At 39.1% G+C, this 26,684-nt stretch overlaps 1 protein-coding gene across 1 annotated transcript; it reads right to left on the bottom strand.

Moving 5' to 3' along the window:
- Nucleotides 1–3,937: 3,937 nt before the first annotated feature.
- On the bottom strand, nucleotides 3,938–25,006 carry LOC121528805 (alpha-1,6-mannosylglycoprotein 6-beta-N-acetylglucosaminyltransferase B-like). Its single transcript, XM_041816415.1, has 17 exons — nucleotides 24,981–25,006; nucleotides 21,778–21,893; nucleotides 18,430–18,550; nucleotides 18,197–18,342; nucleotides 13,256–13,320; nucleotides 11,635–11,808; nucleotides 11,359–11,526; nucleotides 10,816–10,985; nucleotides 10,510–10,641; nucleotides 8,801–8,934; nucleotides 7,284–7,426; nucleotides 7,003–7,158; nucleotides 5,683–5,829; nucleotides 5,485–5,601; nucleotides 5,331–5,405; nucleotides 4,264–4,424; nucleotides 3,938–4,136 (listed from the first exon to the last, which is right to left on the bottom strand). The coding sequence occupies exons 1-17, from the start codon at nucleotides 25,004–25,006 to the stop codon at nucleotides 3,938–3,940; spliced, it is 2,250 nt and encodes a 749-aa protein (XP_041672349.1).
- Between the last annotated feature and the right edge of the window lie 1,678 nt (nucleotides 25,007–26,684).

Genomic DNA, 26,684 nt, shown 5'->3' with positions numbered 1-26,684 from the left:
TTCAAAATTTGAGGGGGTTAAAACATTTTCCAGTAACTCTTATGAAAAGGAACATGGGCGGGTTATGACTTTTTAATACCTCCGATTATGTAACTTGAGGTCCTTACAGTACAATCATTTTGAACTGAATGCAAACATGTTCATGCTAAATTGTGAAGTACTTATTAATCCAGCTTGTTTCATCTGAACAGACATGACACAGGCTCAAAGTCTGAATAAAAGTGGAACTCTCCTGTACTACTTTATTCTATATGATCTCTGATTTTTCTTGGCACTGAAGTTTGATTTGCCAACACATTCCACAGTTAAAAGGTAAAGCAGTAGAGTCCCTGTGTGGCTAAAATGTTCCTGTCTCCTATGTAAAATTAAAGCAAACTCAGGCAAACAGAACCTGTTCTAGAGTATGAACATTCCTCGATGTCTGGCCGATTCTGACATAGGTTCATGTTTCCTCCCTTGGTTTAAAAAATGTTCCTTTTTCTGTTCCGTTAATCAGCTTCTATTTTCAAGCCGTCCAGTCGTTATTCAAATGTGCCGGGGTGGTTTATAGCATGAACATACAAGTACAGAGCGGATCATTAGCCATTACAGCAGCATGGCTCTTTTGCATCTAGCAAGTTGGGCAACACTTTGAGCAGAATTAAATATAGTCGCTGATTCTTGTAGGGTGAATTGTAATACTTTGCGATATCCATAGGTCTACTCTGTAAATGTCACAAGCAGGTCTTGAGGCAGGAGGCTTTGGTTCTGTGCGGCCTATGGCTTCTTTCTCATGAGTCCTTCCCTACTCTATACTTTCAAGCTCTATCTACTGTACTCTCTGTATGAAGGAATATGCCCAAAACTAAAGCCTTAAAAAAGAAAATTTTAATCCTTCTCAAGCCCAGCCTCAAATTCTCTATTGGATTAAGATCTTGGTGTTGACTCGGCCACTCCGGAACATCCTCCTTGTTGTTTTTACACCATTTCTGAGTAGTATTTGCTGTATGCTTTGAGTCATTGTCTTGCTGGAAAATTACTCCATTCCAGTCATTTTACTCTCTATTTGTACAAGCTTTCCAGAGAAGCATCCCCACAGCATGATGCTGCCACCACTATGCTTTACATTTGGGATGGTGTTTGGTTGAGTGTCGCACATGCCTTCTTCTTCAACAGTGGCTGTTGAAGCTTGTAACTCCTTCAGAGTAGTCTTAGGTGTCTTGCTGGCCTCTCTCACTAGTCTCCTTCTTGCACGGTCACTCAGTTTGTGAGGACAGTCTGGTCTAGGCAGATGTACACATGTGCCAAATTCCTTCCATTTCTTGATGATGGATGTGTTCTTTTTTCTTCATAGTGTAATGGTAGCCAGGAATACTGATTTACCAGTGACTAAACCTTCCAGACACAGGTGTCTTCATACTAGAGTCACTTGAGACACATTCACCGCATTCATCTGATCTCCATTCATCTCCCCATCTATCTATCTTAGATATATCATGTCAGAAATGTTCTTATAACATCTCACAAGTGAATGTTTCATCTCACAATATAAAGTAGTTAGTTTTGCGTTCCCATACAGTCCCTCAGTCATTAGGCAGTCATTTGGAACACTACAGCCTTTGTCTGTCTACATTAATGCATTTGCTCTATATCTTCTCTGTGCTGTTTTTAAGCCCTTAGTGTGAACCCTGTGCTGTCAGCCTCCTGGGAGGTGAATGACAGCTTTCATATGCCATAACACACGTAACTGATATGAATTAACATGACTCATCCAGAAATGACACATCACTTTCCAAAAAATGTGTTTGAGATGTCCCTCTGCGCCTTGAGCAACTTTTATTTTCCTGTTATCCAAAGGTTTTTTTTTTTTAAACATAAGTTTATTTCCATCATCTTTGGACTGTGTGGCCAGTAGAGTAAAATCTCAAGTGACAGGGCCAAATTAATAAACAAGAATCCACCAAAGTCATTTCAAATGTTGTTTTTGTAAACTGTTTCACAGGTATTTATCTGTCAATCATGTTCCTAACTGGTGCTGCAGCGGTATGATCCCTGAGTGCCAATATGATCCGGTCACATGGAGTGTGTCCGAGTGGAAAAGGTCTCTTGTTCTGCCAATTAACATTCATGAGAGTGTCGTTTCCAAGAAAAACTTTGCATTGATCCAGTTAAAAACAGCAGCCATTACTGGAGCCTTCGTTGCTAACAGCTGTGCCATTTAAATGCAACACCCCATCACTTACAACAACGATTACGGGCTGCAGTTTGGCCTTTACTTGTTATCATTTGGTCCTTTCACAAGCTGTTCTTTAGGCAGGGATGATTGGATAAGCCTGTGTGACCATTTGAGATTTCAGAAATGGAAATGTTCAAATGTAAAACCTCTCTTTGTGTTGTATGTGTGCCAAATCACTGTATATATACAGTATGTTCCATGCTCATATCAACGTGGGGTGTAAAATAACCCTAAGGGGACTCCAGGTCTCTGTAGTTCATGAGGCAGTCAAGGAATAACACAAGAGCTCTGGGTGAAGTGAGTCATCTGTTATGATCAAAATCATTTTAAGTGTAATTTCTTGTAAAATCGCTCAAGAAAACATAATTAATCCTGCACTCTGTGACTTTAATGACACAGAGTATACATCTGAAAGACAAACAATAAGGTTCTGCCTTTACTGGTGGGGGGTATGGATTAAAAATCCAGCTAAGCGGGTTTCCTTAGTCAAAGACAGTTGGGAACCAATGGTTTATATGACAGTATAATCATGGTCATAAGGCTGTGACTTCCCAACGGCATCCAGAGGTTATCCATGATTCACTCAGATAATGAGCCTCATCACTTAGGCTGTCACACGCTCTCCTTTGAGGCCCTGGCTAATATTTGCAGCCAGCAATGCACTGAGGGGTTATATGAGCCGTAATCCCATGCAGCACTGATCAGTATGATATATAACTGTAAGCATATGAATGATTGGATACTTGTTTAGCATAATATTCAAGCGTGTTGTACTGCATAGGATCTGGAACAGGAGAAGAAAGTTAAACACTGAGGATTAAAAGGCTTTAGAGTCAAAGTGCCACTTTCACTTATTTAAATAAACCCATTTCCCTTAAAGTGCATGGTCATTTAAAGACTATTTGCAAAAGGGATCAAGGACAAGCTACAAACACAAGACACCAAGCCTTGAAATCATAATTCTTCAACAGTTTAAGTACTTTTGAAACTACAGTCACAACGTTTGGTCTCCCAATCAATAAATGACATTTCAAACCAAATAAAAGTATATCCAGAAAGTGGAAGCACCCTGTTATATTTTCACAACAGTACCTTTTACCCTGTTGGCACATTTTGTGTCCTATACTGTGTTGAAAGACGACTGAATACTAAAGGCCAAGTTTGCTGAAAATGATAATTCCCCCAGATAATTGGGGCTGAAAAAATGCTTCATTCAAAACATTTCTTTTTGCATAGGATGATATGTAAATCATTAATTACTGATGCTCCTTATTCCATTCAAGGTTGTAGAAGGTTGTAGCCAATCCAAGCAGCCACTGGGGTAGAGTGGGGTTACACCCTGGACAAATCACAAGTCCACAAGAGCCGAAAAACAAGCCAAGTCCCAATTCAGGGGTGGAAACTTTAGGAGGACGCATCTATGGCTACAAACAAGCTTGTGGGCAGCAAAAGCTTGTATGCAGTCATAGATGCGTCCTCTTTTTTGCTCACTCTGAAACCCACATGATGATAAACGGATAAGAAATACTCACTCTTCTCGGTTTGAGGTGCCCGAACATAAACACAAGCTTTTCAGAACATCGGCTGAACATGTGTGTCTCTTTGGACAATTTTTGGTCAATTATTATCCATTCAGCATGCACTGCAAATGGCTCTTTGGCACTGTTGTCATCCTCACCCCTTCTTTTAATTTCCTGAGTTTTTTTTTATTTTCAGTGTTGTTTAGAGGCAGTCAGGGCACAGAGCCACCTGTCCAGGTAAGTGAGCTCTGCAGGGACACAACCTCCGATGAGACAGGTCAGAGCCGGCACAGCTAAATAGCAGAGGCTCCTGCTGGAGGCCACAGTGTCGACCCCAAGGGCTGTAAGAGGGAAACAGGTGGTTGGCTTCCTGCGCTGTGCTGGAGCAGCTGATGCCAAGTCTATAAAGCAGGAAAAAAGTACTTATAATTCACACAAAGACTTTAGTGAATGGCTATTTCAGATTATTATTTTAGTTTAGAAGTTCTAGAGCAGATTTCTATCCATGTGTACCTGCCAATTTCTCACCTGGTGAATGCAGCAGGAGTGTTCAGGTGGTAAAACAGAGCAGGCTCACATACATGGGAGGACCGCCGACATACGCTCACACATGACTGACCAAGGGGACCCAAGTGAATCCTTAGAGCACTTTCAGGAGGCCAAGTAGGAGCTGATTCAGTGCAAAAGTTCTACAAAAAGGGAGCACGAAATAAACAGTCTCTTTTGTCATGTGTCACAAATACTCTTGAAATTAATCTTCTACTTTACCAGATTTACTACTCAGTCAGACTTTAAACCGCACAACATCCACCTGACTAAAGAACTGAGTGACTTGATGCAAACTTTAATTTTAATGGAGTATTTGATGTTATTTTCAGACGTTTTTTTGCAGATTGGTGAACCTGTGCCCATCGTTTCTTCTGTCTCGCTAAAATGCTCCTATTATATCCAGTCATGTTACTGACCTGCTGCCAGTTAACCTCATTAGTTAGCAAATGCTCCTAGCTGTTTTTCATTAGTACCACTTACTTTTCAAGCCTTTTGTTGCCTGTCCCTATTTTTTTTAAATGCTGCCATTAATTGAGCTAATATTTCTCATGAAATGTTAAAATGTCTAAGTTTCAACATCTCATATGTTTTTTGTTCTATTGTTATTAATTTACAGGTGATACAGTGCCCCAACTTCATTAGAACTGGGGTTGTATTTCTAACACTTTATAAATCACTGTGCCATATTTGCAAGATGAAAACCCAACAGGGATCTACAAAGAGGACTAGGGCCACTGAATTTTTGTTTTTTTTCATTGAGAAAAAAGTCAGAATTGTGAGATTAAAGTCCAGATTCTAAGAACAAAGTCAGAATTCTGGATTAAAGTCATAATTTTGAGAAAAAAAAGTCTTAATTCTGAGGTAAAAGTCTTCTGAGTATAATTTCAGAATTCTGACTTTTTTCTCAAGAGTAAATTAAAAAAAAATTTCTTCTCAAAATTTATTTTTTCAGTGGCCCTTATCCTCTTCCGTAGGGATCTAATAAAGGTAAGGCACAACACAAAAGACCATAACAAATCTGTCCCAACATAGCTACAACTTTTTACCTGGTGAGTGATATAACTGTGAACTCTTTCCAGCATGCCTTCACATGTGAACTCCAAAGGAGTGAAGGGCTTCACCTGACAAAAACACACATATCAAAAACTGTGTACACTAATATACAGTATGACTGCAGTTCTGTGATTCACTGGTCACCACCTGTGTTTGCAGAATTGCTTGGACCGCCTGCCGTACATCTGTTTTGTTGGTCATGTCTACTGTCCACACATGAGGTTTACCAATGAAGCTTTCAGCATAAGGGTGCTGAGAGGAGATCTGCAATGACAAGGTGTCTGCTGTTTTAGATTTGAAAAAGAATGGATGACATTTTAAACTAAAATTTGAAGAGTAACTGACCTGTCTTGAGGTGGGCTTTCCTCTGTAGAAGTCATTGTTTTCTGCAGAGTGTGGTGGGTCAAACCGGGGCTGAAGGAAAACACAACCCAGAGCTATCGCCTCGATGGGAGCTGGACCTTCATAGGGGAATCCAAGACCCACAAACACCTGTGAACAGAGACATTTGAGTTTGCATCTTACTTAGGATCCAGTATAAACCTTAGTTAAAGAAGATCAAGCAGAATGAACAAACAATAAATGTACTCAGGCCTGCTCACAGAATTCTCTGGCCCCAGAAAAAAAACAGAGAATGGGCCCTGCCCAGATGTGATATATTGATGATATCACTTGTTTTGGATCAGTAGCATTGGTGCTAGCATCCTGTCTAAGTGTGTCAAGCTTTCAAGATATTTTTTCATGCCACTTTTAAATCCCTTTTATCACTGTTTCTGTTGTTTCACATTTGTATTCACATTAAACCCAGTTTTGCAACATTTAACCTTTTTATGCTGCTTTAACCAGTTTTTGCCACTTTTTTCCCTTTTTACCCCGTTTTACAGCCGTATCTTTGTTTTTCCGTCTTTTAACCTTACTTGTCATTTTAAACCAACTTTGGACACTTTTTAACAGCTTTTCACCATTTTTACCCCCAATTATTACCACTCTAAACCCATTTCTGCTATGTTCGGCCAGGTTCTGCCACTTTAACTGTTTCTTGCCACTTTTTCACTGCTTTTCACCACTTTTTCTGCCCGTTTTTGCCCCTTTCTTCTTCGGTATCCCTTTTTCTGCATTTTTAAAGCCTTTTCTGAATATTTCAATTTATTTTGCTACTTTGAACCCATTTTACCACTCGTTCACCACTTTTCACCAGCAATTTCTGCCCATGTTTGCCAATTTAACCCATTTTTGCCCATTTTAGATTTTATCTTACAGTTATTTTTTCCCTTTAAGTAACTTAAATTCGTTCTACTTAAGTCTCTGGTATCCTGATGTTTGTGCACCCTACGGCTTAGCTATAAAGTCTGACATTAACCTTTCAAATGCTTTAGTTCAGTGTGCCCCTCCATGTTGTTTACATTACATATAAAAAAGGTATGTCTGTTTCAAGAAAGTTGGTTTACATTTTGAAAATGTACTACAGCATAAATAAATAAGATACAATATGCTTATCACAGACTGACATTACAATGGACCATGGTTTTGTTGACTTCCATGGGCCCCCCAGTTGGCTGGGCCCCAGAAAGCTCTCCCCTTTATCCTCCCTTATGGGTATTCTTGAATGCACTTGAAATATTCAGGTTTTCTGTATTCAAACCTTTATTCTATCTTCTGTCTTACCTTGGCTCTGCGAAGAAGCCGTAGAAAGTCCTCCTGAGTCAGCAGGCCGTGATTTTTGATGAAGCTGGGCAGATTAGAGGCATGTCCTGCAAGCTGGTAGACTGTTGCATGGGTCTCCAGTTCTTCATTAATCAGCCCAACATATTCAGATTTACCCTATTATATAAATGGACACAAACATGCACATACCTGACAAAGAGCAACTAGCTATATCAGCAAAAACCTGCAATAGTACATGAAAATCATGCACCTGCCTTCTTGGCATTTTTCAAGCTTTATACCTGCCACATGTAGTCCTGTTTGCCGTAGATGACGGCTATCCTGTCCTTCCTATAGCTCTCTGGCTCCAGCTCTTCCTCTCTCAACTCCCTTCTCGCTACTTCCTCGCTAACAAAGCCAAGGAATGAGTTATCTGGAGTATGCGCTGGAGATGACAAAAGATAAAGCAGTTATTTTACAGGTAAGTAAAATAAGCAGTTGTAATGCTCATCAGTTTCCCTTTGATCTCTTTTCTCTGGTTGCAGGTGGCATCTGAAAACTATAAAGCCTGGCTTCCCCAAGAGTGAACTTTTTTTTTTAGAAAGTGTGAAGAAAATCTTTCTAAGCATTCTTGAGAATTGCATCCACAAGCAAGGGATTATAATGAGGACCAGTGACCTTGACCTTTAACTTTGTGAATCCATAATTTAATGCCAGTTAAATTTTGTGTCACAGAGAAAGTTTGAGCTAAGTTTATAGAAAAGCCTCCTGAGATATCACATTCACAAGGGAGCAGGAACATGAGACCCAGTTACCTTGGTGTTTGCCCTTTGACCTAAAAAATCAAATCAGCTCATTCTCCACTCAGAGTGGACACTGAGTAGATAGCATAACTTCTGGTCAGACATGATTAAAAAGCTAAAATATTTCAGTTTAAAATAGTGAAGATTAAAATCCTGCGAGTGAGGAAGAACCTGCTGTGCAGTATAAAATAAACCGGTAAAGGAAATGAGAAATCTTTTTATATGAGAGCTTAGTGTGGCTGTTTGGATAGGCAGCTGCCACCCTGCTGCCCTATGACATACCAAAGAAGGTGTGAAGGATGAGTATTAACTTTACAAGGAATGTGCCAGCAAAGGTATGGGCGAATGTGATTTTAGCTCTAAAACAGCTGCATGCGTTTGTGTTTCTCTTCTGTCTCGATATATTTGAGATTTGCCCTCAATGACCCTTAATGCAGCTCTGAATTTCCCCCCTCTGCTCCTCTTTTTGCCTCATTTGTCACCACTTGTCTATTACACCTGTCTGGGCTCAAGATATGATCAAGATTTTGCAACACCTAAAGGTTTGATGGGAAGTTTGTGGGAATCTTTTGTATCGGTGATCAACTATCTCCTTCTTCATTTCAAAACAGAAGCATAAACAACCCGCCCGCTCTTTTCTCAAACTTCCTCTCCTTAGTCAGCTAACAGCCATCGCCCTCTCTCTCCTCAGCAGGACAAATAAACAAAGATCCAGACTGAGGCATGGAGGATGGCTCTGGGCCCAGTGTGTCCAGCTTGTCTCCATCCCCTGACGGAGCAGAGAGGATGACAGGAGGAGGTGTTGCAATGAAAGTTCTGTCTAAGTACCAAGTTCATGTAACCTCAGCTATTATTCTTGTCAGTGTGAGGATGCTTAGAGGAGTGTGTGTGAAGGATCAGAGCTGCAGGAGCTAGATATAAGCATGTACTAATGTGTATATATCATGTAACTTCACAGATATGACCTTACACACAATGATGCACAAGGAGACACAATTTATCCATCACAAACTTACGGAACATGGTCATGTACTGCAGAGGCTGCAGGGTCCAGCTGCCCCACAGTGTTCTGTATCCTCTGCTTCGTGCGTAGCTGCCCAAGTTAAAGGCTGGTTCAGTGCCAAAAGAGTCCAGGATCCTGAAGCGACACCTGCAGTGTAGCACAAAATGTAGTCATCATTTAAATGCTACAGCTTAATAGATTAAATAATTACTCCATGGATACAACTAGTATTTAAGGTTCCCAATGTGACTTTATGTTATATAATTGCCAGGCTATTTTCGTACGTTTAGGATCTCACGGCCTGAATGTAGAAACTAAAAAAAGTGGGTTTAGGACACCAAATGTTAAGTCAAAAACCTGACCTGCAAAATTTAAAAAAAAAAAAAAAAAAAAAAAAAAAAAAACGTTTGATAAAGCCAAGTAAACAGTCTGCTTCCAGGAAAAAAAAGTGTGTCCTCCATGAAAATACCCTTATGCAGTTAATTTAGCTAAGGCTAAAGCTAATGAAGCTACATTAGCTACACCAATAATGTAGCTGCATAGCTAATGTGGCTAAAATAAAAAATAAAATTAAGTAACATTAGCTACATTTGCTGCATTAGCTACATAAGCTAAATTAGCTACACAAGCTATGCATGTAGCATAGCTGCATCTAGAGCTAGCAAAGCTAAGTAAGCTACCTAAGCTGAATAACATAACATGGCTATTCAACTAACTTTAGCTAAAGCTAAAACACAAAAAGCTACATTAGCTAAGTTAGATAATGCCACATTTTCTAAACTTTTAAGAAGTTTTTTAGAAGAAGCTATGGGAACGGTGGCTTACTTTAGCTTTGTTAGCTTAGCCAAAGCTGTCTTAAATACTTGTCTTAAAAGCTGTCTTACTTAGTAACGTTAACTAGCTAGCTAGAAGCTAACAGTGAGCCACTGTTAATGTAACTACTTCATAAACAGGTCTGTACATAATTTAATCCCAGATTAGACATCCAGCCTTTTATGTGTTCCATTTATGTAATGCTGTTTTGTCTGTAATGTTTGCAATGTAGTTATTAAATGACTATAACCGCCAGACTTTATTTATAAATAAAGTTAAATTAAAAAGAAGACCATGGTAATGGTCTGCAAGAACAGGCTTCTGAAATCTGCAGCTACCCCTGTCTTATTTTTTTAGACTGTACACCCATGTATTCTTGACTGCAGTCATGCATTGTGGCAATATAATATTTTGAGATTTTTTTGCACTTAGTTTGAATACTGAAGTATTTTAAAGCAAAGCTCAAGTACTCAAATGTCAGTTGTAATGGAGTAATGTTTGACCAGGACTATCAATACTTGGACTTAGTTTTGTATTTAGCTCACCACTGCAACTTTATTGACACCACTGGCTGCACACAGCAGTATCCAATTCTCATGGATCAATTGTCTTTTCTAGGACATGATTACTTACAATGTTTCAACATTTTCATCGCAATGTGTCTTTACACAACAGTGAATATCAGCCATACTAAGCAACTAAAAAGGAAATGAAGTGTTCATAGACAATAATAACCTAGCTACATTATGCACTGGTTTACCTTTGATTAGAAAAAGTACGTGGGTTTAAGAAGGCCTTCGTAAATTGTAGCACTCAGGGGCTGTATAGCCAAGTAAATGGCAAAATAACATATATTATTTAGAACACAGGGGTCAAATAAAAGCATAAATCTGAAAATGGTGGTCATACTTGTAATGAAGGAAAGCCAGTCCCATGGCTCCTTGGAGGTGAGATAGGCCGTGGTAGTCGGTGTAGATGAGGTCAAAGATGAGGGGCCTCTGGATTGGACAGCTGCCTTTGCCTGGAGCAGCACCAATCAGACTGGACCAATCACAGTAAACACATAATCCACATTACTGAAAGTTCATCCACATTCATCTCAAACTACTGCTTTTCTATCTATAGACCTGTCACCTGACTAGATCAATAAATTCAGATCTTTAAATGCTAATAAAGCTGATTTTGTGCCTGGTGTCATGGGACTTTGACTTCAACCTGTGCAGTTGTTCCTGTGAGGTGCTGAAGGTGAGGTTGTGTCCCAGGATCGTCAGACAGGCACTGAGGTCAGCCCACTGGACCAGCTCTCCCAGAGGACCCCCTCTGTTCACCAGGGCTTCAAAACGCTGACCAACACTTCCAGACAGAGTGCCGGGATACAGCAGCACCTGAAGGGTGGGAGAAAGGTGTATTATGTCTAAAAGCGATCTTTATTGAACACAGAATAGTGAATATTAGGACACTTTTAAATTTTGAGAGAATTAGATTTGCTGTTTATGACTCATAGGAAACACTTTGAAGTACAGTGGCCTTTAATCAAATACTTGGTACAAGGAAAATGACTGTTATTTATCAGGGTTGTTTTCTGAAAACCAAACCCATGAAATTTCTAAAATGAATGATGGCAATTATAATGGGAGAGAGTGATGCAGCAGACAAATTGTTTTACTCACTGAAAACCTTGAACAAGAACTTTTCTATAAGTTGTGCATTTAAACATTTGTTTGCTTAATGCGTGTGGAGTTGACTTGCTGATTTTACCCTCATCCTGTTGGAGACTGTCTTGTTTTTACTCTGTCTCATCCTCAGGCCGGCCTGTATCCAGCGGTCAGACATCCTCTCCACCCTGGACTGGATGAAGCTCACGGCAGGACTACTGCTGTCACTGATGACCTCATACAGAGGAGTCAAAGCTGTGCGAATTTCAGCCTGTTCAGTTCAAAGAAGACGCAAGAAGAAGGGTGGAAAGAACAGCATTATAGTCAAGTACAACATGAGCTTCTGCTTTGATACTTTGGGAGCCTTATAAGGACGCACCTTCTCTATATAAGAGCGAGGTTTCTGATGCCAGGGCAGCACAGAGCTGTTCCTTCCAAGTCGAGGAGGACAGAAGTCTTCTATCTGACTGAGGTAAGTCAGTATGGAGCAGATCGTACCATCTACTCCATAGAAGGCATAACAGGGGTCAGCCTGCCATCGAGCCTGCAGAAACTGACAAAAAGACACAAGTTAGATCAAAATAACAAGTTAAATTATTTGATTATTGTCAGCTCACAGTTCGTCCACATATTTAAATTGTGATGAGCAGGCTACTGCTTTTTCAGCTCAACAAATTACAAGAGATCACTGAGGGATGTTCAAACAATAAAAGTCTTAGTGATTTACAAATAAGCAATTTTAAAAACTGCACTTTTTAAAATGATGATTTCATTTGATAACGGAAATATCTACCTGCCCCAATGTGAAAAAGTCATTTCTCCCTAAACCTAATAACTGGTTGTGCCACCCTTGGTGGCAACAACTGCAGGCAAGCATTTGCAATAACTAGCAATGAGTCTTTCACATCCCTGTGGAGAAATTTTGGCCCACTGTTCCTCACACAATTGTTTTCATTCAGCCACAATGGAGGTTTTTTTTAGCATGAATGGCCTGTTTAAGGTCATGCCACAGCATCTCCATCAGATTTAAGCCTGGACTTTGACAAGGCTACTCAAAAACCTTCATTTTTTTTCAAGCCATTCAAAGGTGTACTTGCTCGTGTGTCAGATCATTGTCCTACTTCATAATCCAAGTGTGCTTGAGCTTTAGGTCATGAACTCATGGCCTGATATTCTCCTTCAGGATTTTCTGATAGAAAGCAGGATTACCATTCCATCAACAACAGAAAGCCTTCCAGGTCCTGAAGCAGCAAACCAGCCCCCGACCATCACCTTTTAACACCACCTTCCAACAAGTTCAACTTCTGTCTCATCAGTCCACAGAATATTTTCCCAAAAGTCTCTGGGATCATCAAGATTTTTTTCTGTCAAATGTGAGACGAGCCTTTGGGTTCTTTTAGGTCAGCAGTGGTTTTGGCCATAAAACTCTCCCATGGGTGCCATTTTTGCCCAGTCTCTTTGTTAGTGTTCAGTCATGAACACTGACCTTAACTGAGTCAAGTGAGGCCTTCAGGTCTTTAGATGTTGTTCTGGGATCTTTTGTGACCTCCTGTATGAATCATCAGTGCACTCTTTAAGTAATTTTGGTAGGCTGGCCAATCCTGGGAAGGTTCACCACTGTTCCAAGTCATCTCCATTTGTGGATAATGGCTCTCACCATGGTATACTTGAGTCCAAGCACCTTTGAAAATGGCTTTGTAACCCTTTCCAAATTGATAGATGTCAATGACTTTGTCTCTCATCTATTCTTGAATTTCTTGAGATTGCAGCATGATGTGTTGCTTTCTGAAATCTTTCAGCCTACTTCACTTTGTCAAACAGGTTCTATTTAAGGGATTTCTTGATCCAACAGGTCAGTCAGTAATCAGGCCTGGGTTATCTTTGTCTAATATCAAAATCTGTTTGAAGATCTGAAACATTTTAGGGTGACAAATATCAGGAAGAGGGCAAACACTTTTTTACAACACTGTACATGCTACAGTATATTAACTATTTCTTACCTCTACTTTCTCTGCGCACAGTGGATATGCAGGATCCACTGGTACTTCACACTTCTCACTGGGCCCTGTGGGTGAGACATTAATGATCACATACGTTTTGAATGCTTCTTTTTTCCCTGACTGTACCTGAAGAAATGAAAAGTCACACTGTAGAGTTAACATATAGAACAGAGGATAATAACTTTGATATACAGCCTCTTGACTGAAAAATTCACTATGAATAGCAGCCATCAGCTCTGAGTATGGTGCTGCTGTGCGTATAAGAGGTAGTGTGTTCTCAGAGGCCCCCTTCCTGTAAGTCTCCCACCACCATCTCCAGCCAATGTCAATCAACTGGAATGAACACACACCTGACCCACCTGCCTACCACCCAACATACCCCATTTTACAATGCCAGCCTTGCCAAAACACACAGTCCTTAACTTTGTAAAACAACCTATTAAAAGAGAAAAAAAGATAAGAAAAACCTGAAGGCATAGCTGAGGTGTGAAAGCTTGAAAACAGTGATACTACAGGGAAAGAAAAAAAGAAAAAAAAAGTGCTCCCCTTGCAAAAACAGGAATATGAGTGGACAAGTTGGTGAAAGGACTTGTGGGTAAATCGGTCGTATTTTATGGGTGTTAGGTAATGTGAGAGGACAGGGCTAAGGGGCGAACAGGCTGGTGATGGGAAAGTGTGTTTATGTGTATGCGTGTGGCACATATCACAAGTGTGTGCATGTCGACATGTATTTTAGAGCGTCTGTGTGGTCGGGGCTTTTTTCAGGAAGAAATGCTCACACACAAATATGAACACACACAGATACTCGTGTGCCAACCAACCGGGTGCATAACCCGACCCTCACCTGACACCTCTCAGGAGGGTCGAAGCAAAGACATAAACTTTTTTCCTCCAGAAGATTGGTTCAGGCTTTAAGGGACTTTTTAAACTTCTATTCAAGGACTTCATCCCCCATAACCACCTGCACCCATCGCCCTTTAACCCCCCCTTCACACCCTCCATTATCACAGCTTGTTAATTTCACTGTGTGGTTAACCTCTTTTGAGTCTCTGAACCGTGCCTTCAGCTCTGAGTGTCACTCTACCGCAGCAGTAAACCACAGAGAAGTTCTGCAATTATGTGCCAATTATTGTAGCTGGAAACAGTGAGGTATGGAAGAACATAAAGCATATTATACCTTGAAATAACTCTACAGCCACTCTTTAGGCTTGTGTAATAAACCTATTTATATAGAAAAGTAAATTCACTGCTGAACTGGGTTAGATTTATGTATGAGAGACAAATACATTTGTCCATTCTGTCTGGGTTTGACTGCCCATCAAACTTATTCTAACCTTAGAAACCTCTGTGAGGATGAACTAATGCCTCTACAGGTTTAGTTAGTGGTAAGTCATTACAATTATATTCACAGTTAAAGGAATAATATGTAGAATTTTCACACCGAATTCTCTACATAAATTAAAAAACTTACTGCTCCTATGTTACATACAGTGCTTAACAAATTTATTAGACCACCTGTCATACTTGCCTCAGAGACTATCCAGCATCATGAAGTGATTTAATGCGGACTCTTTCATTTTCAGTGAGCTCTCCACGTTTTACCATTTTGAACAGGAATGAGGAATTTCAAACTGAATTCATCTTTTTATACCCAAGTCTGAGCTGACTCACTGGGCTTCTCTGAGAATTAAAAAAATAATCAAACATAACATTCAACCACTAAAACTAATTTTTCTGTTCAGGAATGCAAGTAAATAACTATAATTTGACATATTAATCAAGAAATATTAATGTGCTTTACTATTCTTTTTCAATTTTTTGTAAATCAGTACATTTAAAAATTCATGGATAACAATAATATATTCCAGTATTAAAAATATCATTTGGGTTAAAGAGCCTCTACATATTGGTGTATTAACCATTGCAGAAACATAGAAAAAGATTTTGGTAATCACCAGTGCTGTTAATTTAGGGCAGCTGTGGCATAAACCTTACTTTGGGTGATGGTCTAATAAATTTGTTAAGCACTGTATATTCTTGTTTTATACTCACACTTGTTTTGTACTGTTGCATTTTGAAACAGGAGAAAATCTTAGGGCCAGATTCACAAAAATTAAGAGAACGCACTAAACGTACCAAGGTTAGTGCCAACTAAGCATCCACAATTTGCCCAGTTTTTGCACCATATCCACAAAAGAAACTGATTTGATCATATGCCAGTGCGAAGAGCACCTACAAAGATGGACAATTGAACACTTTGTGTGAGGAATCAGTAGCAGTGGTGATAGCATCCGTCCTGGTTTACAGTTACTTCATTTTGGAGCCATAAAGTGTGTCAAACTATTATTGAGTTTTGATATTGGAAGTATTAATTAATTTCTTAATTCCTTAGTTTTTAAACCCTTTTTACCACATTTTTAAATAATTATACCAGTTCTTTTTGCCAGTTCTTTTTGCCACTTTTTTACCAATTCTTGCCACTTTTCACCACTTGTGTTGCAACTTTACTGTTTTTTGCCCTTTTTTGAATCTTATAACCCATTTCTGCCAACTTTTCTTGCCACTTTTTGCCACTTGTCACCCATATCTCGCCCTTTGGGCCGCTTTTAACTTATTTTTGCAACTTTCGTCTCTTATTGCCATTTTAAAACCATTGTTTTTTTATTTTTCTAAGAGATTTATTTTTGGGCCTCCTTGTGCCTTTATTAGATAGAGGACAGTGGATAGACTCAGAAACAGGCAAGAGAGTAGGGAGATGGAGATACGGGAAATGGTGCCACAGGCTGGATTCGAACCAGCTGCCCACATACACGGTGCGCGCCTTAACCACTCGAAAACCATTGTTGCCCCTTTTTTTGTTCCTTTTTATCTTATTTTGCAGCTTTTCGCCCTTTTTTGTAACTATTCTGACACTTTTATAAAACTTTTTGCCTCCTGTTGCCCATTTTTACCACTTTTAAACCAGTTTAGCCAGTTTTGCCCCTTTTTTCCTCTTTTAATCCGTTTTTTCCACGCCACCAATTCAGCTATTATTCCCAGGTGTTTACATCTGAATCTGACACACAGATTAGACGATAGCATTATTTGTAATGGAACACCAAATTTTAAAGTGAGTAAAGGTATTGGAACAGATAGACTTAAAATAGATTAAAATGAATAAGACTTAAAATTTAGTTGCAAATCCTTCCTTGCAATAACTGCACCAAGGGACCCACTGACATCACCAAACTTTTGCATTCTTCTTTTTTGTGATGCTTTTCCAGGCTTTCACCTCAGCCTCTTTCAGTTTTTGTTCGTTTTGGAGGGTTACTCCCTTCAGTCCCCTCTTTGGCAGGTAAAATGCATGCTCTATAGCATTCAAGTCTGGAGATTGACTTGGAAAGTCTAAAACATCCACTTCTTGCCCCGGATGAACTCCTTTGTTGTTTTGGCAGTGTGTTTTGGGCCACTATCTTGCTGCATCTTTCTCCTAACTTTTGCCTTTCAATCACTTTGTTAAAGATTAATCTTTTTCTCATTAGTCTATAAATCTTTGTCACAGTTTTTTTTGGCTTTGTCTCTGTACTTTCTGGCAAATTCCAGCCTGGCCTTCCTGTTCTTCTTGCTAATGAGTGGTTTGCATCCTCTGGTGTAGCTTCTGTACTTTAGTTCATGAAGTCTTCTGCCAACAGTAGACGGTGATACCTTCACTCCTGCCCTCTAGAGGTTGTTGCTGATGTCACTAACAGTTGTTTTAGGGTTTTTCTTTACAGCTCTTACAGTGTTTCTGTCCTCAACAGCAGATGTTTTTTGCTTGGTCTACCCATTCAACGTCTGTTACTGAGTACACCAGTGGCTTCTTTCTTCCTCAGGACATTCCTAATAGTTGCACTGGCTATGGCCAATGTTTGTGCAATGGCTCTGATTGATTTTCCGTCTCCTCTCAGCTCATAGACAGCTCTCTGGTTTCCATATTGGTTACACCTCTAACTTTAAATGCAGTCTGCACAGGCAAAACCCAAATCTGAAACTGAGCGTAGACATTCAGAGCTGGATGTTATGTCGAAGAATGTGAACTGCTCGCAGAAACTGCTGTTCTGTTGCTGTATCTCATTCATGTTTTATGCTGCCTACTTGTGATAACCCATAATTATTCTTAAACAAAAATGTAGCATACAAAACTAGAAAAGAACTCAGAGAGCGCAGACCTCAGCCATCAGCCCTATCTCCCAATAGTGAATAATCCTTTAAAAACATTCCTGGATCCAGACGGGGATCTGGATGACTCCCAAAATCTAATTCACAGATTACGCCCACCCCGGTGGGGTGGAGACACGGTGAAGCAAAGCATTGCTTCGCTACGTGTGGAAGTCATGGCAGAGGGTGAATATTCCTCTATTCCTCCCAGCATTGTGGGTATTCTCGTTACAATTTGCTGTCTTTCTCTCTGTTACGCTCTGACCTGTCTCCTCGACCCAGTGTGTGTCTTTCAAACTCTATAAACTCCAAAACTTTGAATAAGTTACTCATGTCTGCCATCTCCTGGTGTAAAGTGGTAACAGCGCAGACCTCTGCCATTAGCCCTATCTCCCAATAGTACAGAATCCTTTAAAAAATTCCTGGATCCAGACGGTGATCCAGATCAGTCTCAAAATCTAATCAGTTCTTCCTTATGCCATTTCTGACATTTCCTGAAAATTTCATGAAAATCCGTCCATGACTTTTTGAGTTATGTTGCTAACAAACGAACAAACAAACGAACAAACAAACGAACAAACCCACCCCATCACAAAGCCTCCTTGGTGTTGGTAACTATGGATAAAACACTATCATATCAGTGGAAGCACCAACTGATCATTTTGCTTCACCTGTGTTAAACCTACTCCAAGATCATGTTGTGTGATGTCATATGTGCTGAATGAAAATGAATGAAAAACTTTTAAAAAAAAGTCAGGCCATTACTTGTGTGTGGTCTGAGGTCATCATGTGTTGTCGGCATGTGGGACTCATGAAGATGATGGTGACGACTGAGCTGGTCAAGCCTTTGGGACACTCTCTTCAGCTCCCTCTCTACCAGGCGGGCCAAGCCCTGTTGGTTCTCCCTGAAGCTGGAAAACAAATACACTGAATGAACTAATGCGACAAGATTTATCTGCACTCATGGTTAACGCTCTTATTTTGATGTTGTTTTATACCTCTGCAGTAACAGGCTGAGATCATCTTTGGTGACGTCTCTCTCTCTGCTCAGTCTCTGCACCTGAGTACTCAAAGCCTCCAGACGAAGAGCCAGCTTTCTGAAGTTGAGACCACGCTGACCTGGAACATGAAAATTAAACAGCACAGAGGATGATCATGTATGTAGAAAACATTACTCCCTACCATAAAGTTAATAAGTGTTTTTGTAAAGTCCTGAAATATTCATGCAGTGTTCTGGTAGCCTACCTGTTGTGCTGTGAACCAAGGTATTTTAGTAAAGAAAAATTTTTGAAAGATGGACTGATTAATAAAATAATGAGGGACTTCAGTTTGTGAATACACATTTGTAAGTATCAATGCTAGTGTTTATGCTGTTTTCAACTACACTTGTGTTAAAATAGATAACAGAGTCTGTTAGCTTTAGCCCTCAGCTAACAGCACAGCAAACAAAACTGAAACTCAATCCCAGGCCGATCGATATGAGATGTTAAGGCACTGACTGGGCCTGTCCCACCACTTTTAACCAAAGGTGACTGACCTTATTACTATGTAAATACTGATAGCTAATAAAGTTAGCTAAATATGCTTTTATGATACCCAAGGCCATGTCGTCATACTGTCCTCTAATCCCTTAATAGTCAAATGGAAAGGGAATAATCACATTAACCTGCCGAGGTGTAACAGATGACAGCCACACATTTTAATCTCCCAGTCACTCTTATAATCAGGATTAGTGCCTCTTCAATATTCAGAGACAGAAGGTAGTGGAAGTCATGCCCAGGAATGAGGTGGATGTGCGGCCAAAAGTCTAGAAACACTGAGTGTGCTTTTCAAAAGCTCATAAGATGTCCCAATTTTTAAAATATATATTTTGGGGCCGTTATTGTAGAGGGCAGGAGTAGTAAGCAGAGAGTCACATGCAGTAATGGACAGAGTGTTATCTATTACTTTTTGAAAGCCCTCTTCCTTAAGGCCTACAGCCTCTGTACACAGGGCACACATCCTAAACCCAAGGCAAACCGTTGCCCCTGGCAACAAGGGAGGTTTTAATAATTTAGAGGCCTCAGGAAAAGACCAATATGAGCCCCTTTAACATTTCGGAATAAATCAATTACAGTGAGTGAACAAAATATTTTGAAGCTTCAGGTAACAAAACCTCATAACTACAGGAAGTGCAAAGTTATAAAATATAAATACTCAAATATCCAACCATACCTCATCAGCTGAGCATCATAACTCAAACTTGCCTCATCAAAGTATTTCTCACGTCTCTAGGCTATGTATAACTTATAATAGAAAACAGCTTTTTTATTTTGTAAAGTGAAGGTTTGCTATGGAAGACAGGGTTGAGTTGAAGGATCCCTCAGGGATAAAGGTGAAACCGATGATACGCAGTAAAATCCCACCAACTGATGATGTCACTTTATCTCTGTTTGTACAGCTGACCGTCAGCGTATCACTACCTACACAAACAGGGCCTTTTGGACAGCAATGTAATGAAAGATGAATGGGGGAGAAAAGGTGGTGCTCCTGAAACAACCTCATACCAGCTGGATGACATGACTACATGATGTGTGCATGAGCTGATAGAAAATATAGTGTAAATTGTGTCTGCATGTTGACATCATGGAGAGAAAATATGCCATGTAAAGCTTCTTATCATGTGTTTCTATAACACAATTATGTTTTTACATTATTTCATAATAGTCCACTGATACTAACTTCCTCACTGTCAGAGAAAATGTATGTCTGCCAGTGAATGAGACAATTTAGATCAATGTTTTTAGATCTTAAAATGCTTACTGATCCCTTTATTAGATACACAGATTCAACCACTCATAAACCCAAAATCTAATCAGCCAATCACATGGCAGCAGCCAAAGGTTTTAGGCATAATGGCATGTCAAGACAATGTGCTGAAGTTCAAACCGAGCATCAGATTGGGGAGGAAAGGTGATTTATGAGACTTTGCATTAATGAGCAGCTGAACAGGTATACCTAATTAAGTGACCAATTCATATTTTACGACTCCTTAAGGCATAAGTACATAAGTATATTCTCAAAGCAAAAGACTATTTTGAGTTTAAAAAAAGAAGGAAATAAAGTCCCTTGGCTTTGTAAGACAGTAGATTTGTACAGAGCCTGGTTGAAAACAGAGTATTTGTTGATAAATTTGAGCTGGATTAACTGCTGACCAACCGCTTCCCCCATGTGACATATTTTCCAACACAACCACTTCTCTGTGTACACAGGCCGCGGTGGGTCCCTCCAAGCTCACAGCAATTGTGGCTCTGTGGCTGAGATGTACCCGTGGGTTACATTGTCTGCTAAAACAATTTTCCAACAATTTGAGAAGAAATGTTTTGGGAAGTTTAGATAAAAAGTAATTGTCTGTGATTATGTTTGGAAACTGATTCATCAGTAGCCACATTTTCTGAGTCTTACACGAGAAGTTTGTTCTGTTGGATTATTAACTCAAACGGGATGCATCTTTTTAATGACTTTAAGCATAAAGGGGGTTTGATATGATGATTTATCCATTTTTGTAATGAATTAAGATGCTTCAGATTAAGAAACGTAAAAAAAAATTCAGCATTTGCATCAGATAAATACCTAGCTACATTTTGAGTGGCTGCCAAAATTATATGAACACTTAAACTATTAATTAAACTTGAGAAAAAAAAGATTTTCTTATTATAACTTCAAATAAACCATTAAAAGTTAATTAGATAGTTCCCCTTAAGCAAAAACCGTGACGCTTGCTGGTGTTTCAAAGTGACTCAAAGGTTAAGAATTCTGGGAGATGTGGTGCCAAAATATGTTAATTTATTCATCTACTGCATGAGAAAAGAATGCTGATTTTACAGGAAAAACATATTTTCTGGAGGAGATTGTTGACAACATTTGTCTCCCCACATGTAAACCAGGGGAAAAGCTTTTACCCAAACAACCTTGTCTGCTGCCTTCTTAGAAACCCTCCTTCAGAGAAACAGTTTAGTCCGACAATTGAATTGGACAAGGTAATATCTTGGCCACAAACCACAACTGTCAGACCCACCACATACTGTTTGCAAAGCTTCATCTAACACCAGAAGATGGTAAATCTTAGAAAAATTATACAAGCTCTCTGCTGTATGTCCCAAATAAATTCTTAGTGTGAGGAAATCTCATCTGATTGAGGTTTATTGTATTATTCCACATATCTTTTATGTATTTCATTCATAATTAGAAGTGTTTTAATGTCAAGTTGTTTAGGTTCATAAGTAATTTAGTGTTTTGTGGTTAAAAGACTCAAGGAAAGTGTTTTTTTTTCCACTTTATAATTCATAACCATGTGTATAAGTTACCTTGTTCCTCAGGTGACCTCCCAGCAGGCTCATCCCTGGTCATCTCAACCGGCACCCAAAGGCTTTGCAGCAGCAGAGTCAACACTGACAGGCACAGACAGAGCACCAGGCAACCACTAGAGGGCACAATTTACAGATACAGATAAACCTCTTCATTGCCATAGCACTCAGCATTCAGCAGGCCTATGTAAGTAGTTCTCAGCCTTTTTTAACCTGAATTAGTCCAGTTTTCATGATAACATTGGGTTATAAATCATGGCTGTTGACTGAAGGTTATTTAACTTTGACTTTTTTATATTAAACTGTTGACATTGTGGTCCGTTGCGTCATGTTTGCATTAGTACTTATGTATTAAAGTAACTTCAGCTTAACTAGTCAAAAATTTATACAGTACATTGACTGAGCTAACAACATCAAGTAGTTATATATAACACCATCTAGAGTAATGTAATATTAGCCTGAAAGTAGTTATTTATTTGGTTTGTGAAGACTATTTTAAAACGTGACCATTTTCTTCTTGCTGTGTCAGTTACTCCTTCTGTGCCTTTAATGTGCCTTAAAGCAATGTGTCATTACTTTTTGCTAGCCATTTAAAAAATGTATTTTTATCTGTTATTTTTAGCAAGTCATTATTGTGCTATTTTTAGCGAGTCATTTCTTCCTCTGTTGCTCTATTCTTATAAATAAACAATTTCGTGCATGTAGTCATTACTTCTATCCATTGCCACAATTTATCCAATGCCTTAAGCATACAATTTCAAACATTTGTCATTTGGCAAACAATTTGAAGCATTAATCCCTAATAGTTAACTCATACATTATTTCAAACAAACAATCTCCGTGCAGCCAGCAACTATTTTTCAGTTTCCAACACTCTGCCATTACTTTTGACTTATTTTTAATTTCAAGCATTTCTAATTTTTATGAATTAAAATGAATCATAATTAGCATCTTTTTTAATGTAGGAAATTAACACTCTTAGCAAACAGTTTAGCCATGCTCCTTTTAAATGTAACACCTAAAGACTAAATTTATGATTTAAATACATCTAGAGTACTTCAAACAATATAGAAATACAGCAAAACATATGGCCATTACCCTGAATCATATCTGCCTTTTTTGCCACAGTCCTTGTTTTGCTTTCTGACTAGATCCACACTGGTGCACGTTCTCAGACATTGATTCAGACATTGCATCTGACTCATTAAGGAATATTTTATACATGCACAGTAAAATTTCACGCACAGAACCATTTTCATTTTTCCAAATGAGCTGAGTCTTTCCACAAACTTTCAAGCAGCAGAGTCTGAAAATGGTACCTATGCCATCTATTGTATTTTCAGAGTATTTTTATTGGTCATCACATCATCACAGGCTGACTTTTGAAATAATTTATATCCTAATAAACCAGCTAAATTTCTTTTACATTTTTATAGAATCTAGATAATACTAAGAGCAGATGTGATGTCAGAGGAGCTTAACCAGACTTTGCTATCAACAAGTTCACTAAGAAATGAAAAGCTAATTTATTCCATGAGGATCCTGTGGAGTAAAAACAAATATCAGAAATGTGATGCACTTTTCTAGCATGTGTCTAGTCACTGTAAATATGAGCTCCATGTCTCAGTTTTACCCTGCCAGAGAGAGTGAAAACTCGTTTTCATCAAGCCAGTAAACTCACCAACCCTTATCCAAAGAAACATGGCATGGCCAACCTCAGCTGAATGCTGGAAAAATATTTCCAGCTCTCCTAGTTCCCATAAAGCCAAAAACTCAGATCAGGTGAAAAGTATTTATTTTAGTCTATCAATCTGTGTTTCATCAAAAATGTCAGGGCATTCATCAAAACATTACAAGTCTATGTTTGAGGTAGAGTTGCTATCAAGAGCCATCCATGCGTTATCTAAACAGCTTAACCCTTTTAGGTTTGTGGGGGGCTGGGGCCAATCCCAGCTGCTGTTGGGTAAGAAGTCCCTTTTACTGAGTACCAGTTGATCACAGAGCTGACATTAAGAGACAGACAGTTTAGAGTCACCAGTTAACCTAAAGAGCATCGTTGTTGTTGTTTTGGTCTTGTTTTTTTTTAAACCATTTCTTTGTAGCTTTTGCATTCATTTTACCCTCTTCCTTTACAAGCTTTCAAGGGCTGACTGCCAAAAGGCCCACAGCATGATGCTGCCACCACTGTGCTTCACAGTGGTAATGGTGTTTGATGTCCACCAAATACTACGTCTTGTCTGATGGCTAAAAAGCACTTTGTTGGTCTCATCAGACCAAAGAACTTTCTTCAACTTGATCATGGAGTCTTCCCCGTGCCTTTTGGAGAACTCAAGTTGAGATTTAATCTGAGTCTTCTTCAACAGTAGCTTTCTCATAAAGCTTTGACTGGTGAAGAACCTGAGCAACAGTTGTTTTATGCACAGTCTCTCCCATCTCAGCTGCTGAAGCTCATAACTCCTTCAGAGTAGTCATAGGTGTCTTGGTGGACACTAGTCTCCTTCTTGCACGGTCACTCAGTTTGTGAGGACAGTCTGATCTAGGAAGATTTACACATGTGCCATATTTCTTCCATTTCTTTATGTTGGATTTAACTGAATGCCGGGGGAATTTTTTGTATCCATCCCTGATATATACTTTTCAGTACATTTTTCTCTGAGTTTCTTGGAGTGTTCTTTTAACTTCATGGTGTAATGGTAGCCAGGAATACTGAATAAACATTGACTTTACCTTCCAGACACAGATGCCTTTATACTACATTCACTGCACTCAGGTGATCCTCCTTTCAGTAATTAGTGAGACCTCTTGCATCAACTGGCTGGACCGCTGTTGAATTAAGTCATTCACTTTAAAGGAGGCGAAAATTTATGCGGCCACTTATTTTACATTACATATTTTTATTGATTGGCGTTACTTTGTAGAAGTATGTTTTCACTTTGACTTTCAAGAGGGGGATTGAGTTGACAAAAAAAGGGAAAATAGCCAAATTATATTGACAATCATTATTTGTAAAATTAATAAAAGAGTTAAACTGCAATCTGCTGTCAAAGTAAAGCACAAGGTTCCTGTTTTAATAAAGCCAAATTAAAGCAAAATGCAGGGATGGACAAAAAGGATGAGCATCCTTTTCTTCATTTTTGTATAATTTCTCTATATCCTGAAAACTGACAAGCCACTGATTTAATGTTTGTTGAGCTTTACTGTACCTCCGTGGCCTCAGTGCAACATGCATGGCCCTCTGGTGACAGGATGCTGGATCTCACTGGGAAAACAAGGATATTGCAAATACATACTCAATAAAAACTTCTGCACAGAAATGCAATTCCACTACTTTTAATTTTTTACAATATAAGATTTTAAAATCCATATTTTTAAACACTATTCCTGCATAAAAGGTCAAACTTTCTACAAATATTGCAGAGGGTAGGCATAGATAGCTTTTAACATACTGTTATTGGCAGCATTTATGTCTAATTATGGTTATGGTTAACTCAGATTCATTAAACCCAACACTAAATGCATCCAAACGGTCCTCATGTGTGTCAGTTTGAGACATAGAGATGTCAGCCGTCTCTGGTAGATAGATGATCTAGCTAATCAACAACGGCACACATGCACACAACAACACAACCCCACAAATCCTCACCTCCTCGAGTCTCTGTCCCAGCCCACTAGCAACCATCGGGCCTGTTTCCAAAACACACAAACTAGAAAAAAAAAGACATAAAGTTGAGTCTGGAAAGGATATTTCCCTCTTTTTGTCTCTTTCTGCTCTCTTTCCCTCCTTCTCTGGCCGGGCCTTTTCTCTGTCCCAGTGCCTATGGGTAGGCATCTTGCCGTTGCCAAGGTAACCTGACTCCCCTTTAAAGAAAACAATACCAAGAGTGCTCTTACGCCTTTCACACGTACAATGGAGCCCACGCTATTGGGTGACACAGTTTCTTTCAGTCTCGCTGGCCAGACTTAAGCAGTGGTTGTGAAGTGATACTCAAGCAGAGTGCTCATTTAAAACCTTAAATGGTTCAAACCTTTGGCAGAGAATGGCAAAGTACAGACAAAAGACAGTGCAAATGTAATGATAGTAACAATAGTAAGCATAAAAAATATCCAGGAAAATGCTAAGGCTCAATTGTAACAGTTAAGTTCAACAGGACATGATGCTTTGTTTTATGAAAGGTCTCATTATCATTAGTGTGAGAATGGACAGTACCAATAAATTAAAGGATCCTAAGTTTTTTGAGTTAGCAAGACAGTTCAGCCTCTTGACATTTTTTTCTTAGTAAAATACATCTAAACCCTAATTCTGAAAAAGTTGGGACATTGTGTAAATTGCATATAAAACATTACATTGGGCTTCTCTGAGAATTAAAAAATTAATCAAACAGAACATTCAACTACTAAAACTAATTTTTCTGTTCAGGAATGCAAGTAAATAACTATAATTTGACATGTTAATCAAGAAATGATAATGTGCTGCACTATTTTTTCAGTTTTTTTGTAAATCAGTACATTTGAAAATTCATGGATAACAATGATAATTATAGAGCCATTCATCAGCAACATTCAGAAGCCCAACCATCTTCTCTAGGCCTGAGCTCATCTGAAATGGCTTATCAAAAGTGATCTGACGAATCCACATTTCAAATTGTTTTTGAAAATAATTGCAGTCAAGTCCTCTGGGCTAAAGAGGGAAAGGATCATCCGGATTGTTATAAATGCAAAGTTCAAAAGCCTGCATCTGTGATGGTGTGGAGGATGTATTATTATCCACAGCATGGGTAACTTGCACATCTGTGGGGGCACCATTATACAGAGGGGCACATACTGGTTTTGGGCCAACATATGCTTCCATCTAGATGGCCTCTTTTTCAGGGGCGTCCCTGCTTATTTCAGCAAGATGATGCTAAGCC

The sequence above is a fragment of the Cheilinus undulatus genome, linkage group 20 (genome assembly GCF_018320785.1).
Source record: "Cheilinus undulatus linkage group 20, ASM1832078v1, whole genome shotgun sequence".
Lineage (NCBI taxonomy): Eukaryota > Metazoa > Chordata > Actinopteri > Labriformes > Labridae > Cheilinus > Cheilinus undulatus.
This window is presented reverse-complemented; position numbering and strand designations above follow the sequence as displayed.

Bases quoted from the DNA above. Each gene is read 5' to 3' on its own strand.
- LOC121528805 (XM_041816415.1), bottom strand. From the start codon at position 25,006: ATGCATGTTGCACTGAGGCCACGGAG. The intron at 11,527-11,634 runs GTGCGTCCTTAT...TGAACTGAACAG, and splicing joins CTCGCTCTTATATAGAGAAG to GCTGAAATTCGCACAGCTTT. The intron at 5,830-7,002 runs GTAAGACAGAAG...CTCTGTTCACAG, and splicing joins GGCTTCTTCGCAGAGCCAAG to GTGTTTGTGGGTCTTGGATT.